Source organism: Thermomyces dupontii (genome assembly GCF_041956625.1).
Source record: "Thermomyces dupontii strain NRRL 2155 unplaced genomic scaffold VTN31scaffold_1, whole genome shotgun sequence".
NCBI lineage: Eukaryota > Fungi > Ascomycota > Eurotiomycetes > Eurotiales > Trichocomaceae > Thermomyces > Thermomyces dupontii.
This window is the reverse complement of record NW_027192307.1, coordinates 54,096-72,904: the sequence shown is the minus strand read 5'-3', so window position 1 is coordinate 72,904 and position 18,809 is coordinate 54,096. Positions and strand designations below refer to the sequence as shown.

The window sequence follows — 18,809 nt, the reverse complement described above, 5'->3', positions numbered from 1 at the left end:
GCGGAGAAAATTTCCACCACGAATTGCTCCGTGCACTCTTCAGCACAATTGCACTGGCCCGCAAGTAGACAAACCTAATCGATCTCGATACGGAGTACCTACGGAATACTCCGAAGTCCGTACGGAGGTGAGTACCAAAAAAAAGGAAACAAGGAAAAGACCCATTGAATGGCGCTTGAGATGCTGCCCGCTGAAAATATTGAATTTCACAGGCAACTCACAGCCTTTTTCCAACGGCGAAGACGCTGAATGAAATCTCTCCATTCATTGATATGCAGCTGTCGTTTTCGACTATGGCGCTGGCAAGTTTTTTTCCTTTTGCCGTGTTTGTTGATTTCGAAGTCTTCGGCAGGCCGACTTCTTTTGCAGATGGAGCAAGGAAATTCAATCTTCCCTTCAGAAGCCATCGTCAATCGCTGTTACGATTAATGCCACAACTGAATGAAAGTAGTCTTGCTGATGAGCGTGGTGTGGTGAAGCGAAAGTACCGCGGGAAAAGCGGACGCGATATGCAGAACGCGATGAGCGAACGGAGGAAACAAACAATAGTTATTATGTAATCATGTAGATGACTAATAAATTTGTCACGTGACTTTCATAAAATTAGTTCCGACGATTACACGCCTATTACGGCCAGCAGGGAGGTCACGTGATTCCTTTTTTGCCCAGCGATTTCGTCCTCGTGCGGCCTTTAGACCCTTACACTCACTACGTTCGTTTCAGGGCAAAGAGTCAATTTGCACATACATCGTCAACTCCCACTTCTCCGCTCCAATTCACGCTTCCACCATCCACAATGGCAGCCTCGGTAGGTCCATGAGTTTTTTCTCCTTCTTCAGATTTATGGGGTATTATTTTTTCTTGCGAAATAGGACGTGCTCCGCTGACAGACGAATTTGCAGCGTAGTGCCGCGCTCAAGATTGACTGGGCCAAGGTGACCAGCGCCCTGGGCCTTCGGGGCCAGACGGCTGCGTCGCTGCAGGCGTTCAAGAAGCGCAACGACGACGCCCGCCGCAAGGTGCAGGCGCTGTCGGAACAGCCGCAGACCGTCGACTTTGACTATTACCGCCGAACCCTGAAGAACCAGGCCATCGTCGACGAGATCGAGAATTACTTCAAGAACTTCAAGCCCGCGACGTATGACCTGAACCGCCAGCTCAAGGCCATCGATGCCTTCGAGGCCCAGGCCATCAAGAGCGCGGAGGAGACCAAGGGCCGCGTTGAGGCCGAGCTGGCGAATCTGCGCAAGACGCTCGAGAACATTGAGACTGCGCGACCGTTCGAGGATCTCACTGTGGTATGTTTTCATCTCCTCATTGATTTTGTGGGTGTGGACTATTGGAGTAACCGGTTTCCTTCTGCGTTTGCGACAATTAGGACGAGGTTGCTGCCGCCCAGCCCGAAATCGACGAGAAGACCGCTCAGCTCGTGTCCAAGGGCAAGTGGATGCCGCCGGGCTACAAAGAGCGCTTCGGCGATCTGTCTGTGCTGTGATTGTGTGAAGCGGTTGGTCATACTTCGGTGGTCGAGTATCCCTAGTCTATGTGCTAGTTTGTGATACCGGCTGTGTGTATAGAAACTGTGTTCAATTAGACCATGTTTCGATATACGTCTGCTGTTGTGCTCTAGGAATGAGTCCGTAGTCCTGTTCCCTACTCTCGAATGATATTTCCTTTGTGTTCGATAAAGTTTCCTGTCTAGCCCGTACAATGTCGCTCATGGCATTGTCAGAATGGTGGCCTAGTAGGTACCTAGAGGTAGGTACGTATATTCGTACGGGTATGATATCATACATGCAAGATCAACAGTCATGCTAGTCTAACGAAAACTCATCTATGGAGACTCAATATTCTCGAGCAACTTGTCCCTCAAGCGTCTATCACTGAGTCTTAGCAATTGGTCCGCCCGCCGCTCGTAGAGCAACATGATGAACCGATCGCGTTTCCCCTCCGCATGGTGCAGCGCCGCGCGGAAAACTTTCCTTCCCACGGGCCACTGGAGAGGGTAGCTGTACACCTTGGTGCGGATGCACATGTTGGTCATCTTGTCAAGGGCATTGTAATCTCGGTCGATGATGACCTGGCGCAGAATGCTCTTGCTGCGGGCATGGTTCTCATCGTCGTCGATGTAGGCTAGCGTCGAGAGGAGGCGGAGAAACTCCAGCTTTTCCGGTGTGAACGGCTTCGTGAGAAGCTTCTCCGGCATGCGTGCTGGGGAGTCAGGGTAGCAGAACGGTAACCGGAACATATCCATGTCGTGCAGCACGGGGCTCGGTTTGCGGATCTGGAGAGCTCCAAAGTAGACCCAAATCGCCACCTTAAGCTGTGTCTTGGGCTGCGCAGGGTCGCGTGCGCTGAGGATAATGTCCCCTCTGCTGCCGTGTCGCGCTCCTAACCCTCCGCTGTTCTGATCAAAATCTAGTGGGCGCGAAAAGTACGAGTCGATGTTGTCGAGAACCGCTCGATCTTCCGGGCTGAAGATGAGACGGCTGCACTTTTGCCGAATGACGTGTGCGATGTAGTCCCGTTGACATTCCCGGAATAGCGACAGCGTGCACCATCGACATGCCAAAATCGCCGATTGCAGCTTCACACGCTCCGAGTAGGACAGAGCGAAGAAGCTGTAAGGCACTGGAAGGAAATGTGGCGTGAAGAAATCCTCCTTGGAACTTTCATTCGGACTCGCAAACGCCAGTCGGATCAGCCAGGTGTAGATGCTCCGCTTCGATAGGATGCGCGCGATGTAGAATGAGGCCCGCGGGAGGTTGAACTCTAGACTCTCGAAAAAGATCCTCTCAATCATTTCCACCGGCAGCGACTCGAGCCGGGAGAGGCCCCAGGACGGCGCCTGGCGTGCTGCGGGAACTAAGGCGGAATCCATCCATTCAGTCATTCCCTCAGGCCTCTATTGCTACCATCAAGTCCCTATCTCGGAGGTAGGAAGCTTGGAGCATGCTGTCCGGATGGCGTCGCTGCTGTCTTGTCCGGCCAATTGCTGCGGAAAAGAACGAAAATAGCGCACACGAGTCTGAACGGCCTTTGCAGCGTTTGGTTGGGTCCGTGGGTCCATGTACGACGCGTCTTGACCCTGGTGAGTGTGGGTTCAAGGCGTGGGTTGCTGGCTGGTCCTACCCTCGTATGCTTCGGCCCGTTGACGCTCGCGCAAAGCGCCAGACACTTGGCTATTGAATTTGTAGGTCAAAGCAGACGGTCGGGATACAAGCAGGATGTTTGTAGCGAAGGCCGTTCGTTCTATAATTTTCGCTGTTGGGCTGCAGGAGGGGTCCCGAGAACCTCCTGTTTTGATTTCCGGTGCGGATGGCAGCGATCAGCCTAGCAAACGCCGAACAGTGCACTCACCTCCAGCCGGTCAGCGCACGATGTGCGTTCATAAAAAGCCAGCGTCCAAGCATCGAGAGTACAAAGGGCAGAAAAGAAAAAGTTAAATACCTTAGTTGGCTGGGCGTTCGAACACCTTTCGACGGCATCGTCTCCAACATATGGATCTCAAAGTTCGAACCAGTCTGTTTGATCAACCTATCAGTGCCGAACTGTCGGGTTGAACTCCATTTGCTAACTTGATCAGGGCTAGCGAGTTGCTTGTCTGTTCTCTCGGCGTCACCAAGACGGAAAATACGTGCATCGTGCAGCAAGGCGTGCCTCCCCACCTGTCTGTGCCAGGGTTGAAAGATGACGGACAGATGACAGTCGCACAGCAGATAGTATCTAGCATTGAGCCGCTTCCCTGCTAACCTTGAGCGCATACGAGTACGGAGTACCTACTCCGTAGGCTACATGGAGGAATTCGAAATTCGCCGCAAGGTTCTGGGCCGGCTGGTGGGGTGGGGCTTTGCGATTATTCTCCCGCATGTTTCAGGAGAGCCAGTTGTCGATTATCGCAATGAATCTTAAGAACAAAGAGCCATCTCGGAGAAGTACGGATGTGATGCAGGGAACAGCAGATAAGAGGATTGACTCTGGGTCCTTCCTTTCCTGACTTCTTCCCTTGCTCCTTCCCTTGTTCGACATTGGGTTGGTATATAATAAACCCGTGGCAGATTCTTCTCCTGTCGCAACATTGTCTTTTCTACTGTACAAGTATGCCAACAGCAGACTACCATGAAAAGCTGGCTATGTCGAAGCAGACAAATGGCACCTATTGCCATGGACTCCGACTGGTCTTTGAGTGACGACCTGCGGGTAAAGGAACAGAGAAATCACGCCGGGATCCACTGCCTCGAAACATCGTAATCAGTCTCGTGCATCCAGCGCGACAGACTCCGGGTCCCGCCCGCAAGCTCTGCATATGATCGTCCCATCTTATGCTCGAGGTTAATGCCACCCTGGTAGAATAGTGCCGCTCGCTGCGGATCTTTCCTGGCTCTTTCGACCACGTCTGCAGTGAGCTCGACCATGAAATCCAGTAGCCATCCGCCTAATGCACGGCTCCCTTGCGCTGGTGACGACTGCAGATCCATCGCCCACTGCGTGATGTCGGGATCATCGGGTGGGACACTTTCGGCGTGGGCCCGAAGGAGGAGCTGGAAGAAGCGTGGATCGTCGGGAGAATGATGTACAGCGGTGCGAAAATGCTCTGCGGGGAGAGAATAGGGGAGCTCTCCTGTCTCGGTGACATGGGAGCGAACTAACATTTCGTCTAGCTTGAGGAGGATGGTCAATGCGCGCTCGTTCCTTGAGACAAGCGCATTGTGGATGCCCTCCTGCAGGGCTTCTCGCGAGTACTCTAGCAGTGGGGTGTTGAGACGTCGTGGGTGCTGAAGCCCGGCCTGGACGCGAAAGATTTCAAGAAGATCCAGGTCATCGGGCCTGAAGCCATCGTTGCCTCCACGGAGAAGTCTACCAGGAAGACTCCGTAGACTTAACACCCCGTAGGTCTTGCGTTCAAAGTCTGTGGCATACGTGACCGAGACCAGTGGAACAATGGTGAGATACACATGTTGGTCCGTTGACGTGCCTTCGAAGGTGTATCCGTCAGTTCCCGATCTCTGGACAGCATTTCTGGAAAGAAGGCGTTCCAATTCCGACTTCTCCTCGCCCGACATGCCAATTCGCCGGTCGAACCACTGCTGAAAGACCATCATGCGCATGAGCTCCGGCAGCTGGGCCTGAATCCGGTCGCGGGTGCACCATCGACAGTTCAGCACGGCGGCTTGTAAGCGTGTTCGTTCCCTCTCTCCTAGCGGGCCATATTCGGCCAATCGAAACGCCTTAGATATGGCTGCGCGACATTCGGGCTCTCTGACCGGGCCATCCTCCTCTCCATAAAACGCAAGCAAGATCAGCTCTCGGTAGACTCGGGAATTCGACACTGCAGCTCCGATCCGCGCTGACGCACGCGGAAGGTTAAGCTCAAGCGAATAAAGAAAAATCTTCTCAATCAACTCTACCGGGAGTCGCTCTAAAAGGGACAGACCCGCTCGTTTTTTACGCTTTGGGGCGGCCGCGGCGGCTGCGAGGAGCGCTTTCCGGTGAGCGAGAGTCTTTTCTTGGTAGTCTATGAGTTGGTCGAATGGTTTCAACCGCGCGCGTCGTTTGGATTTCGTCGAACTTTGGCTATCCTGGGATGATGGGCTTTCCCCTGGATCGTCATCGCTGCTTTGGCGTTTCGGCTTTTGTCTCGTTCGCCGGCCGCGAACCCGAACGGGCGTAAGCATCTGACATGAGCCGACCAGTTCAAGCGCCTACTGATGCCGCAATCACGGCATCAGTAGCATGACTCAATATGGACCATGAGTGTGTAGAAGTTTGCCGATTTTGATTTGCTTTGGTTCCCTTCACTATCACCACGTGACTACGGAGCCCTTGGTACGGAGTAGGTAGTTACGGTATTTGTACCCTAAATTAACCCTAGGAAAGGACGAGGCAAGCCAGTGTGACATCATCTGCTGTGCTGCAGATGAGCCAGCTGCTCCTCGGAGAGATTAGGTAATGACGTCACGTCTTTCTTCTCCCCAGACTAAATGGAAACTGGGAAATGCCTTGCTGGAGTCACAAACGGCATGATTTCTGTGTCGTCATTGTTTTTGAGATAGCAGGAATTGACTGGCCATGAATGAACAAAGAGCAATCGACCTCATCGTATATAAGACATTTAAACGACGACGTTTTATCTCTTGTCCTAGACGTTTCTTGATGTGTACCTGAATATATAAAACTGTGACTTGTTGGTCCATCCGCTCGTCCATCCATCCACTGGAGTAAATATAATTCCAGGGCCTTCAACAACCAATTCAAATCAGACGAATCAACCAACTCCCGGTTCTTGTCCAAGTTCAAAATGGGTGCTGTCCTGTCTTGCGTATGTTTCTGGTCCCCCTCCCCCCTCCCTTTCCTCCAAATTTTCCTGATACTAACTGGACGGTCCAGTTTCAAACAATCTTCGCAGCCATCGGTAACTGTCTGATGACCGTCGTCCACGGAATCGGCGCCGTCCTCACTGCCATCGTCAATGGCGTTGTCGCCGTTTTGGACGCCATCATCTCCTGCGTGACGTGCGGTTATGGCGGTAGAAGGCGACGCGGAATGGGATGGGGAGTGGGAATGAGGAGACGGCGTCATCATCATCATCATGCAACGCCCGCACGAGCGGCGATATAAATACAAAAACAGTATTGTTCTTTGGTTTTTATTCCGTTCAATGTTGATGGCGGGTTGCGGTCTTAACCGCGCGGATCATGTCCTATTGGGCTGTCGCCTGTCCCGTCATTTGGGAATGCATTGGATAACTGGTACTTTTATGATTAACGACCGATGTTATGACGAGCATGGATGGATTGATTAGCTGTTGTTTAATGTACATGGTTATTGTGCTGGAGATATTTAGTACATTTGTCAAGAATTCTTGAGGATTTTCCAGATTCCCTTCGCCTTTCCGCTTAAGGTGGGCTGATACAGCTCGTTGACACCTTTGCACATTTCCCACGCGCCTGCGCCATTCGTCCGAGGCGAATCGCTCTTGTAGATCGGGTAATCGAGTCGGGGAGGGATACGTGTTCCGATCAACTTGGGGAACCGGTCCTCGCAAACCGACTTGAGGTTGGAGACTGCCCGCAGGCCTTCCTCGCCCGCGAACCGACCGTAACCAGACGCCTTGATGCCGCCAAAGGGCAGCTGGACAGCGTAGTAGCTGCCAAAGTCGTTGACGGCGACCATGCCGGCTTTGATCCCGGATACGCATGCTTCGACGTCGGCAGTGTTGTAGCCAAAGACACTTGCCCCGAGGGCGTACGTGGTACTGTTTGCGATCGCGATGGCGTCCTGGACAGACTCGGCTCGCATGAACACCATCACGGGAGCGAAAAGTTCCACCTGCGCGATTTCCATGGATGGTGTGACATCGACAAGAAGTGTCGGGGTGAAATAATGGCCGTGAGGATGCCGCGGGTGATGATAGCGTTTCCCGCCGTGGATTAGCCGCGCGCCTTGCTTGACGGCATCCGCAATGAGGGATTCAAGACGATCGAACGATGCAGGGGAGATCATTCCTCCTACGTCCGGTGCGGCTGGCTTCGAGGTGGGATCGTCGGGGTTGGCTTTCGTGTCTAGAAGAACGGATCCTAGTGTAAGGGCCTTGATGCGTGGCGCGACAATCTCAATCAGTTTGTCATATGAGCCCGGCAGCGCAATGACTCGTTCTACGCCAATGCAATTCTGACCAGCCGACTGGAAAACACCACGCATCAGGACGGACGCTACCGATGGCAAGTCCTTGACCGTTGTCTGATCGTCCAACACAACGAACGGGTCCTTTCCTCCCAGTTCAACTGTGACAGGAATCAGCGACTTGGATGCCGACGCACACACCTTGTGCGCCACGGGCCGCGACCCGATAAAGGTCAGCTGCGCGATGTCCGGGTGGGAAGTCAATTTATCCGCCACTTCGGGCAGACACACTACTGTCTGCACCAGGTCTGGAGAGTGGCCGCACGTAACAAGTGCACGCCGGACGATTTCGACAAAGTATCCCGAGCTCCACGCTGTCTGTTCCGAGGGCTTCACCACAATCGCATTTCCCGCGAAAAGCGCGCTGATCATGGGCGAGATCAGATTGTGGAAAGGATAGTTCCACGACACGCATGCCGACACCACGCCCAGCGGCTCATACCTGACCGTGTTCTTCTTGTACATCATCAGCAGATTCGTGGGCCGTCTCTCGGGCCTCAGCGCCTTCTCGCCATGATCGATCGTCCATTTCAACTTCTCGACCGTGACAAGGATCTCGCCAAACGATGCGTCAACCTTTGTCTTTCCGCTGTCCAGACAGCATGCGGTAACAATATCATCCTGGTGTTCGAGAATATATGCGAGCAGGGTCCTGAGCACCTGCCGCCGTTGTGAAAACGTCGTTTGCCCCCAACTCAGCTGTGCTTGCTTTGCCGCCTGCACCGCGCGATCGATCGCATCTGGCGTTGCAGGCTTGATATCGGTCGCGAGGATTCTCCCATCGGCAGGACAGTAGCTTATTATGCGCTCAGGATTCCATTTCTACAATGTGTCATCGCGGTAAGCTGAGTGTCGGCAGTCAGCAGTACCTGCAAGGATCGTAACACTCACCCCCTTCAATTGGCCTTCCAGAATCGCTTTCTCCTTTCCCGTCAAGTCCTCCCATTTCGTTCCCACCCAATCCGGCTTCAGCGGCTCCGGAAGAGGGACGTCAAATTTGAGCGCTTCCTCTCTCCGCTGCTGGAGGAACAAGTACCCCAGGTACGCTACCAGGAGCGACACAACAACAGCCGCTGTGTTGGACCTGAAGAATTGACACTCCAGGTTCAGATCAGCTACGAGCTCCCGCACAGAGGAAGGCAGAAATTCCAAAATTGATTCCATTTTGTGTGCATTGAAGCCGACAGCGGCTGCTGGCGGAGTGGGCTCTGACTACTGGTAGCTGCTGCTCGGTAACATGACTGCCCATTTTCACCCTGAACTTGAAGCCCCAGACTGGGAGTAAGATATCGACTATACCCGATATAGCATGGTCTCACTGTGATAAGATCAGAGAGCGATAAGATAAGATGGACACCACTGATAACCATCAGGAACCAGGACCGACTGTTCCTGTCAGAGCAACTTGGTTCTCCTGCAGACCGCATCCCATACATGATCTTAAGATTTGATGTAAAATGTCTGAAATGCCAATAGTTACCGAATGTCGTATCATGCTTGGCATTCAATGCTGATTCTTCCTTCTTCCAGTCCTCTTCACCAGATGATCAATAACACACCCGTCTTCCCAGCCGTCGCTGCCTTCGGCCGTAATCGCTCGGCAGCGAGGACAGCTTTTTCCGTGGAAAATGAAGAGCTGATGAAGGGAGTATTTCAGGTGGTCTGGAATTCGAACTTCGAGATGCCTAAACATGGTGATCTCCGTCACGCCCTTGCCATTTGTCGGAACCCAGCCAAGCCACTTGCAAATGCGGAAAATATGCGTGTCGACTGCGAAGCATGGTCGCTGGAGACAGAATAGGATTACGCAAGCTGCAGTCTTCGGTCCGATACCCGGGAATTTGATCAACTCCATCATGGCTTGTTCCTTGTCCAGAGAGTGGAGGTAGTCGAGGGATAATACGTTTGCCTCTGCGCGCTTGAATTCGTCCTGTTTGACTGCATCAGGCAGGGCATCCACGATCCCATCTGGTTTTTTGGGCCGCATCGCGGCAGCTTTGCGTGCTTGATTTTCCTGGTACACCATATCCAGGATTTCCTTGATATACTTGCTTTTTGTTGCAGCAAGGCCGCCGCTCCTCATTGCCTGAAAGACTTCCTCTACAGGAGCTCGACGCACGGCGTCCCAGTTCACGCTTCCCTTACCGATACCTTCCTCCAGGATTCCAAACTTCTCAACGAGTCCTTGAAACGCTTTGGCGGAATTTGCACTGTTCGTTGCGCCGCTGAGAAGGGTCCGAATGAGAGCATCTAGCACCGAAGGGACTTCACCACAGCCGGTCACAGTGAGTGAGGGCTCTGGGATTACTGCTGGTGCCTTTACTTCTCCATGGACGCTCGACAGGAGTCTGTTCACCTCCTCGCACTCTTCTGGTGTAGGATGAGGCCAATCAGGAAAGGGACTGACTCCGGGAGTTAAACCATAAGGCGCAGTAGTCGGCTTCTCTTTTGTCTTGGTCTGCACTTTTGCTTCCTCGATCTCGTCCCTCTTGCCCAGATCGACTGGTTTTGTATCTTGACTTTCTTGTTGTTTCTCCTTGAAAGCGTTGACAGGGACAGCCTTAACAATTGCCTGCGATGCCTTTCCTAGATTGTGCGGAAGGTCATTGATGTCAAGCCCCTTGATCACTCCAGATGCACGTCTTTTCCGCCTCCTGACAGCTTGTTTCCTAGCCTTCGTCTTTCCATCCGTTTTGACTGAATGTGCTGGCTTCGTATCCGTTATGATTGCTTTTGCCTTGCGTATCTTCTTCCTCTGGACTGTTTTAGGTGCTGTGTTGGGAGTCGCCTCGGTGCAAACTGGTTTGTTTTCAGCGAGAGCTGCAAGTCGTTGACTCGCGGTCATTGATCGAGTGACACGGCGCTCCATGCTGACTGACAAGTCCTTGATCTTGGCTCCAAATAGGATTCAGCTGCTGTCTGGTAGCACCGTAGATGCCTGTGCAGGAACGATTTCGACGTTCATCGATGATACCTACAATGTATCAATAGGAAGGTGCAATTGTCAGCATGGGGAAGGAACAACCATGCTTTCGCACATGATTCCATAGACATCTTCTCGACCACGCCTGGTGATGTTTCCATTGACAACTACTTCTATGGTAGCAACCTGTAGGTTTGCATAGGTAGTACCTATATACATGGTGGCACTAATACAAGTGGGACATGAAGCAACAGAACCCAACATGTCTATGCCAAACTGCATCACCATTTCACAGCATATACAAAGAACAACTGTGCCACCTATCCGAACTAGCAACCTTTAACTCCAACCATACAAAAACCCAAGGAGATTAAGTCATAAAAAGCCATCACACATAGTCACCAAGGTTGTGGATGCTCACATCCATGCGGTCTCGCACGTTTGGTGGCGTATCATTGTCCTCCATCTGCGACAGTCCCAGCGCCTCTGCCTGGCCGACAGTAGGATATTCAGACTCCATTTCTGCCTCTTTTCGAGACTCGGCAGGGACTACTTTGCCATTGCTATCGATTTTGACTCCATTGGCAGCTATGTCGAACTCGCGTCGACCAGCCACGCCGTTGAGGATGGCCTCTTTAGCTTTGTCCATTGCTTGGATCTTGCGACCCTCGCCTCGGACCTTCTCCAAGTGATCGAAGTACCCCTCGCGGACAGGGGTGATATAGTTGCCGCAGAAAACCCCGACCTCGAATTTCCGGGGTTCCGACAAACCATTCTCACGAGCAACATCAGCACAAGCATCTTCCAAGTCAGGAAGTGTCTGATAAACGACACTGTCGGCACCAATGTGCTTCGCAATGTCTTCAATACGGCGATTATAGGCCACCAGTTCAAACGGGGACGCCAAATCGATACCGTAGATATGAGCGTGTCTTGAAACGCAGTCAGAAAAATGCACGGTGGTGAGACCCAAGAGCGGAATGGACTTACGTGATTGGTGGCGCGCAGCTCGCGAAATGGACCTTCTTGGCTCCAGCTTCTCGAGCCATAGAGACGATTTCTCGACTCGTAGTGCCCCGAACAATACTGTCATCCACTAGAAGAACATTGCGGTTCCGGAATTCAGACTCCATCGCATTCAATTTCCTCCGGACACCTTTTTGCCTTTTGACCTGTTCAGGCATGATAAAGGTCCGGAAGACGTAACGGTTCTTGACGAAACCCTGGCAGTATGGCTTATCCAGATACCGTGACAGACTGGCAGCTGCGGTGTTTGCCGTTTCTGGTATAGGAATGACAACGTCAATCTCTTTCACCGCCTCTGGCCCAAGTACCTTGAGTACCGTCGCCGCCAGCTTCTCACCCATCCGCTGGCGGCTACGATGGACACTGATTCCATCAATGACCGAGTCCGGGCGCGCAAAATAGACATATTCAAAGATATCAGGAGCGTATTCCTTCTTCTCGGCCACTTGGCAAAAAACGGGCTCGTGACCTTTCTCAATGATGACGGCTTCGCCAGGCTTGATGTCGCGGATTTCAGTGAAGCCGAGTTGGTCCAGCGCAACCGACTCAGAGGCCATCATGTAGTCCTTTCCATGTCCATCGGCCGATGGTCGGGATCCAAGAACAAGGGGCCGAATGCCGTGAGCATCACGGAAACCCAAGACACCGAACCCTGGAGGAATTAGAAATTGGAGTGATGATTCCTGAGGGCGGTCCGACTAACCCGCCAGCATGGCTGTGCAAGCCCAGGCTCCTTCACAGCGCTGATACATCCTGCCCAGAGCCTTGAAAATATCTTCTCGGTTGACACGCGCTTTACGCGTCCCACCCAGCTCATCAGCGAACACGTTCAGCATCACTTCACTGTCGCTGTCGGTGTTGATATGACGATGCGCTTCCAAGTCAAGATACCGCTTGAGTTCGGGGGTGTTGATTAGGTTTCCGTTATGAGCAAAGCAGATGCCGTAGGGACTGTTGACATAAAACGGCTGCGCTTCGGCATTGGCGCTGCTTCCTGCGGTGGGATACCTCAGATGAGCGATACCCATCCAACCAGGTAGATCAGCCACCCGAGCGCCATCCTGGAATACCTTCGCAGCCATGCCATTTGACTTGAGCTGGAAGATGCGTCCTCCGGACGCACAAGTTGCGATTCCCGCAGCATCTTGGCCTCGATCTGCAAGCTCGCTCTATCAGATACGGAGCCCACCATGAAGACTGGTATTGATTGCTTCGAAAAAAAAAAAAAAAGGAAATGGGTAAAACAAAAGCAAGGACTGTAACGCTCGGGTGACTGACGTTGGAGAAGGTATAGGGCTTCATGGAGATCAATGGCAGCACTGCCTTTTGGATTGGCCAGAATGAGGGCGAGAACACCGCACATCGTGACTCTGGAGAGTGAACTACCCTGGATACAAAGTCGTCAGCAATCATTGTAACAAAATGCAGTCACGATAAAGCAGGCCAGAAGATCGAAAGCATTGGAAGTCAGGATGTGAATTTTTCCGCAATGCAGTTCGGAAGTCTAACATCTATTTGAAAAATTCCACATGATCATCATGAGAGTTCAATGACCAGGCACAAGAACAGGTTTGCAAGGAAGGATGTGCAGGGTATAGATACCTTCAATTACTTTGTTGACCTGTCTCCGTGTTGGGGGGGCAGACTGTGTAGAAGTCTTGTTTCTCTCTTCACAAGATGAGGAGCATGATGGAGGTGGTGTTCACGTTCCGGAGTAAAAGAGGTCGGCACTTCTGTGCGACGAGGGAGAGGAATGCCGGTTCATCACAGGAGAAAAAGGGAGGGCCGCCATGGATGATGATTTCTCCACTGTTCCAAGAAGCCAGCCAGTGTGTTGAGCCAGAAATTTCTTGCTTGGTTTGCTTAACAATTGCTGTTGTTGAAGATGGTCTGTGATTGGCTTGGAAAATCATTTCTCCGACAAATCAGTCTATGACAAATTAGGAAGGAATTTTCTTACATCTCCAACCTGTTCCGAATGTGTTCCAGTCCTTTCTCTTCCATTTAACTGTAGCCACTCCGTAATCACTTAAAAATGTTGATATGATTTCAGAGGTATTTCACATTCTGTATGCACGTATGACTCAGACCCTGCTTGAAGTGAAATAAACTCACCATAGAGTTAACCAAAAAGAGGGTTAATACTTTCACACTCAGGACAGAAGATCAGATTCCACGCCCCGCATTGACCTCAAAATGCAAGTGCGAGTTACCTGATGGAATGCAGCCCAGGTTGTCTTCTGAAAATTTGAACCAACGTTGTGGAATGAAATGCCATCATTCCGAAAAGCAGGAGATTCATTCAACCTGTCACGGTGGACGACTGGGGGCAGTGAGAACTGAACTAATTGGAGTAACTAGTTGATGGAAACCTTTATCACCTTGCAGCCCATTGTCAGGTGTAATCGTCAGCCAGTATGTCTGAGATTGAGCGTCTATCATATATTGAAGCCATCTTTTCCTCCTCTCGTAGCTCTTCCTCTCTGCGTGGTGATCCATGTCAATCCCTTTGTCAATCCCACTGGTTTTAGGTTGTCGACTGTCACTCGGGACGGACAACAGATAACAGGACTCAGTTGGAAGAAATGTCTTGTCACAGGTACGATCTCATTTCTACCAAACAAGAAAACATGGTTGGTGCATGGATTTGCCGGAAACATGGTCGCATGTTTGTGGAGTGCAGTACAGGAACTTCGATGACCAGATTTCAACGAAGCCATATCATGATCAGTAGTGGCAACAAACCTCCAGACAAGCACAGAGATGTACTCTTCGGGAGTGCTCCGGGGGCGGACTTTGCTGCCTCTGATTTCAAAGTCATCGATCTTGTTTCAGATCCGCGGATTTCTGCAGGAGACAAGGAGGGAACCTTTCCCTGCAACAAACCGCTGGTGCCAACACTCAGAAGCTGGAATGGACAGCAAATCGCTGTCAGTCGAGGCCGGACACTAGCACCCGTCCGTAAAGCACTCGATTTTGTCGAGGTCAATGGCATCATTTTCAGGCCAGGAATGTCAGCGGAGCTAGTCAATGATGGTATGATTCGTATTGCGGAGATTTCTCAAGACGCATGTGGGAATATCCTTGTCAGGGGCCGTCATCTCGCCAAGTTGAAAGACTTACCGGCTTCATTTCCGAGATGGGATCGGGAACTATGCTGGGTCACCAAAGTCAAATCGGATGGTTCTGTGGATGACAAGGAGATCCCGATTACCTGGATGCGGAGCATCGTGCGAGTGCATTTCACAAATGATCCGTGGTCTCGTTTCTACTCTCCGCATCAGCCGGGTCAGGGTACATACTTTTGTCGTTTGCGATGGATGCGCATTGAGGATTCAACTGAACTGTACATCCGGTACCTTCGCGCTGACGAAGCGGACGAAGGTTACAGTGTGCCATCATCCGTCTTGCGACGCCGATGGCGGGGAGAGACGAGATTGTTTGGAAGTTCTGGTCCCGACACGAACAGAAAGTATACATTTGGCGATGGATTCTGCGGTGCTGGTGGGATTTCCTGTGGAGCGAGAATGGCAGGTCTCGATGTGAAATGGAGTTTTGATCACAATGAGGCTGCCACTCGCACGTACCGAATGAACTTCCCGGAAACGATTTGTGAGCTGGCAGACTTTGACCAGTTCATGACCAACTCGGCCGAGGATATTCGGGTGGACGTAAGTCACAGCTCTCCCCCATGCCAGACGTGGTCCCCTGCACATACAGTAGCCTCTGCCGATGATGATCGCAACTCAGCATTGATTTTCTCTTCCTACAATCTGATCCTCAAGGTTCGACCGCGCATTCATACTCTGGAGCAGACTTCTGGATTGCCAGAGCGATATAAAGAGGAGTATCATTGGGTAATTAGAGACACCCTTGAGCTGGGATACTCTGTGCATGCCAAGGTTGTAAGGGCCGACGAGTACGGAGTCCCTCAGAGACGAAAGCGTCTCATCTTCATCGCCGCAGGGTCAGTTGGCAGAGATGGCTAAATAGGGTCTCCCAGTGTGTGCTGACACGTTCCACGTCTAGACCTGGCGAGAGACTTCCTCAGTTCCCAGAGCCGACTCATGGACCCGGCCGTCAGCCATATGCCACCATCTCTTCTGCCATATCAGGGATCCCACCGGATGCTCCTGATCACGATGTCATGGCAGCGGTCTTCTCACCCGGGTTCGAAAAACCTCCCTTTGACGCGAACACATTGGCAAAGACTATCACTTGTGGTGGTGGCGAGAATTACCATCCTAGCGGACTGCGCCGGTATACCAATCGCGAGTTTGCTTCTCTGCAGACGTTCCCCGTCACATACCAGTTTGCGTCTAATATGAAGAAGCAAGTTGGAAATGCCGTGCCGCCGAAGCTGGCTGAAGCTTTGTATCGGGCCATCATTGAATCTCTTCGTCAAACTGACGCAGAAGAACTCCGGATGGCTCAGCATGATCAGAAACGCAATGTTATCATCCTGGACTGACAAGAAATCACAAGGTCAGGCGATGTTTTTGCTCGTGATTGCCAGAAGACTTGTTCTTCCATTCAATTTTAAGTCGAGGGGGAATCGAATGTCAGAATGAAGATTGATTGAACCGATCCAGTGGATAGGTGAATAGATCCTCCAGATTCGCCGGCCGGGCACCGAACCTACACTAAGACAATGCGATGATACAACTTGACCTCCGTTTGGAATCAATGCTGTGACTGTCATCCCACAATCACCAACCCTTCTCAGCCTGTAGGAAAGACACTTCTTTTCCTGTAATTCTCGAACGCCTGGACTCCTTCACTGTCCAGAGCAAAGGAAAGAGGCTTTGTTCTGCGAAATTCCGATTTCCGGAGCTCTTTCGGACATGCCATATGCAATACCACAGAAAGAGCCGATGACCGCTCGGAGTTGTCAGCGAGACAGCAGCAGAACGACGACTTGAAAAAGGTCGAGATGGATAAATCAGGACACCTAGGTTCGGCTTGCGTCGGCATTTGTCTTGGAAGTGCCGAAAGCGGCCGCTGAGAAAGGCGCGGACAGTCTCGGAAGTCGGCGGTTAAACGTCACACTATATGTACGGAGTACTCCGTAATTATGTAATTACGAGTAAAAATGTGGAGACAAACAAGGAAACAGCTTCCTGGCCCAGCAGCTTCCCGTTCTTGACTGTTGAGCCTCTGCCGGAGCTCTCAGCTCATCTCCTCGGTCTGAGAGGGAAAAGCTGATTCCTCATTGTTCAGGCATCGCTGGTTTATTTTTCCCCCCTAATCCCCCCAATTGTTCGTTTTGCTTGCGAGTAATCATGTCTGCAACAACAACGGCGGCATTGCGCCGACTCGGCCTTCGCTCTCCCCGCATATCGGGCGTTCCATCCCGCATCACTTCCCCCGCCTCGCGAACTTCCATTCTGTTGAGTTCTCGCTATAAACCAGCACGCAATCCAACGTCCATCTCTCAGACACCGCGATTCTCAACAATGGCGCCGCTGCAAGCCGGAACCGTTCCCCCGGCATTGGAGAGGGAATATGATCCAGAGATCAAGGACATGGCCACTTATGTTCACCAGTACAAGGTGGACTCGGACCTGGCGGTATGTGCGGTCGAGTGTTTCGCCATTGGTGTGCCGGAAGCGCATGCACTGATGATAATCGCGGAATAGTTTGATACGGCCCGCTTGGTCTTCCTGGACAGCTTGGGTTGTGCCCTGGAGGCACTGCGATTCAAGGAGTGCACCAAACTGCTTGGTCCCATCGTAGATGGCACTGTCGTCCCGAATGGAACCAAGGTACCGGGAACTCCGCTCCAACTGGATCCGGTCAATGGTGCGTTCAACATTGGCGCGATGGTCCGGTGGCTTGACTACAATGATTGTTGGCTGGCGGCGGAATGGGGTCATCCGTCAGACAACCTCGGTGGTATCCTGGCGGTTGCCGATTGGATATCGCGAACCAACCGGGCCGGAGGCAACATCGGAGAAGGCAGGGTGTTGAAGATCCGCGACGTCCTGGAGGCAATGATCAAAGCCCACGAAATCCAAGGCGTGATGGCCTTGGAAAACTCGTTCAATAAGGTCGGTCTGGACCATGTCGTTCTCGTTAAGGTCGCGACCACCGCAGTCGTTTCGAAACTGTTGGGTTTGAATGAGAAGCAGACGGCAGACGCGATCACCCAGGCGTGGGTGGATGGGCAAAGCCTGCGCACGTACCGGCATTCGCCGAACACCATGTCGCGGAAGTCTTGGGCGGCCGGCGATGCTTGCCAGCGAGCAGTCAACCTCGTGCTGAAGGTGCTCAAGGGCGAGAAAGGCGTTCCTACCGTGCTCTCTGCTCCGGGGTGGGGTTTCTACGACACCCTGTTCAAAGGCAAGAAATTCCAATTCCAGCGGCCGTACGGTAGCTACGTGATGGAGAACGTTTTGTTCAAGGTGTCCTATCCTGGTATGATCCCGTTGCATCCACGCGTATGGGGGATCTTCTTCTAACTGTCTTCAGCCGAGTTCCACTCTCAAACGGCCATCGAGGCCGCAGAGATTGTTAACAAGAAACTGGCGGAGATGGGCAAATCAGCCAAGGACATCAAGGAGATTACCAACCGCACGCATGAAGCTTGCATCCGTATCATTGACAAACAGTTCAAGCCCATGGAGAACTTTGCCGACCGTGACCATTGTGTTCAGGTAGGTTGTGCCAAATGCTCGTCTATCTGGCTTGGTGCTGATTCGTCGTAGTACATGGTGGCGACGATGCTCGTGTTCAACCGACTGACCGCGAATGACTATGCCGATGGCTCCGAGGCGGCGACATCCCCTCTCCTGGACGACCTGCGCAAGCGCATCAAGTGCGTGGAGGATCCGCAATTCACGAAGGACTATCACGACCCGGCTAAGCGCACGATTCCGAATGCGCTGACCGTGACACTGAATGACGGCACCGTCCTGCCGGAAGTCGTTGTTGAAGCTCCTCTGGGCCACCGCTGGCGCCGTGAAGAGGCCAAACCCGTGATTCTGGACAAGTACAAGCGCCATCTCGAGGCTCATTATGATGCCTCCCACGTCAAATACCTGGTGGATTTGGGCCAGAACCGGGCTGAGCTGGAGAACTTCGATGTGGACAACTACGTGGATTTGTATGTGACGCAAAAGATTGCGCCGCCGTACGAGTCATGATTTGATAGACTTGGGTAGTCAGTTGGTCTATT

At 52.1% G+C, this 18,809-nt stretch overlaps 10 protein-coding genes across 10 annotated transcripts; 4 read left to right on the top strand and 6 right to left on the bottom strand.

Annotated features, from left to right (window-relative positions):
• Positions 1-796: 796 nt before the first annotated feature.
• On the top strand, positions 797-1,495 carry VTN31DRAFT_32 (uncharacterized protein; the record flags this gene model as incomplete). The annotated part of the gene is made up of 3 exons (XM_069403452.1): positions 797-808; positions 903-1,298; positions 1,379-1,495. The coding sequence occupies 3 exons, from the start codon at positions 797-799 to the stop codon at positions 1,493-1,495; spliced, it is 525 nt and encodes a 174-aa protein (XP_069262888.1).
• Positions 1,496-1,834: 339 nt separating this feature from the next.
• On the bottom strand, positions 1,835-2,893 carry VTN31DRAFT_31 (uncharacterized protein; the record flags this gene model as incomplete). The annotated part of the gene is made up of 1 exon (XM_069403341.1): positions 1,835-2,893. One exon carries the CDS (start codon positions 2,891-2,893, stop codon positions 1,835-1,837), a length of 1,059 nt encoding a protein of 352 aa, XP_069262887.1.
• Positions 2,894-3,451: 558 nt separating this feature from the next.
• On the bottom strand, positions 3,452-3,733 carry VTN31DRAFT_30 (uncharacterized protein; the record flags this gene model as incomplete). Its single annotated transcript, XM_069403230.1, has 2 exons — positions 3,452-3,524; positions 3,579-3,733. 2 exons carry the CDS (start codon positions 3,731-3,733, stop codon positions 3,452-3,454), a joined length of 228 nt encoding a protein of 75 aa, XP_069262886.1.
• A 484-nt stretch (positions 3,734-4,217) lies between these two features.
• VTN31DRAFT_29 (uncharacterized protein) lies at positions 4,218-5,675 on the bottom strand (the record flags this gene model as incomplete). The annotated part of the gene is made up of 1 exon (XM_069403118.1): positions 4,218-5,675. One exon carries the CDS (start codon positions 5,673-5,675, stop codon positions 4,218-4,220), a length of 1,458 nt encoding a protein of 485 aa, XP_069262885.1.
• Positions 5,676-6,298: 623 nt separating this feature from the next.
• On the top strand, positions 6,299-6,618 carry VTN31DRAFT_28 (uncharacterized protein; the record flags this gene model as incomplete). The annotated part of the gene is made up of 2 exons (XM_069403007.1): positions 6,299-6,319; positions 6,388-6,618. 2 exons carry the CDS (start codon positions 6,299-6,301, stop codon positions 6,616-6,618), a joined length of 252 nt encoding a protein of 83 aa, XP_069262884.1.
• A 234-nt stretch (positions 6,619-6,852) lies between these two features.
• Positions 6,853-8,847, bottom strand: VTN31DRAFT_27 (uncharacterized protein; the record flags this gene model as incomplete). The annotated part of the gene is made up of 2 exons (XM_069402896.1): positions 6,853-8,505; positions 8,575-8,847. The coding sequence occupies 2 exons, from the start codon at positions 8,845-8,847 to the stop codon at positions 6,853-6,855; spliced, it is 1,926 nt and encodes a 641-aa protein (XP_069262883.1).
• A 340-nt stretch (positions 8,848-9,187) lies between these two features.
• Positions 9,188-10,552, bottom strand: VTN31DRAFT_26 (uncharacterized protein; the record flags this gene model as incomplete). Its single annotated transcript, XM_069402785.1, has 1 exon — positions 9,188-10,552. One exon carries the CDS (start codon positions 10,550-10,552, stop codon positions 9,188-9,190), a length of 1,365 nt encoding a protein of 454 aa, XP_069262882.1.
• A 442-nt stretch (positions 10,553-10,994) lies between these two features.
• VTN31DRAFT_25 (uncharacterized protein) lies at positions 10,995-12,995 on the bottom strand (the record flags this gene model as incomplete). The annotated part of the gene is made up of 4 exons (XM_069402674.1): positions 10,995-11,538; positions 11,597-12,284; positions 12,336-12,788; positions 12,911-12,995. The coding sequence occupies 4 exons, from the start codon at positions 12,993-12,995 to the stop codon at positions 10,995-10,997; spliced, it is 1,770 nt and encodes a 589-aa protein (XP_069262881.1).
• A 1,360-nt stretch (positions 12,996-14,355) lies between these two features.
• On the top strand, positions 14,356-15,621 carry VTN31DRAFT_24 (uncharacterized protein; the record flags this gene model as incomplete). The annotated part of the gene is made up of 1 exon (XM_069402563.1): positions 14,356-15,621. The coding sequence occupies one exon, from the start codon at positions 14,356-14,358 to the stop codon at positions 15,619-15,621; it is 1,266 nt and encodes a 421-aa protein (XP_069262880.1).
• Positions 15,622-16,914: 1,293 nt separating this feature from the next.
• VTN31DRAFT_23 (uncharacterized protein) lies at positions 16,915-18,777 on the top strand (the record flags this gene model as incomplete). Its single annotated transcript, XM_069402452.1, has 4 exons — positions 16,915-17,202; positions 17,272-18,049; positions 18,104-18,288; positions 18,340-18,777. The coding sequence occupies 4 exons, from the start codon at positions 16,915-16,917 to the stop codon at positions 18,775-18,777; spliced, it is 1,689 nt and encodes a 562-aa protein (XP_069262879.1).
• Positions 18,778-18,809: the final 32 nt, after the last annotated feature.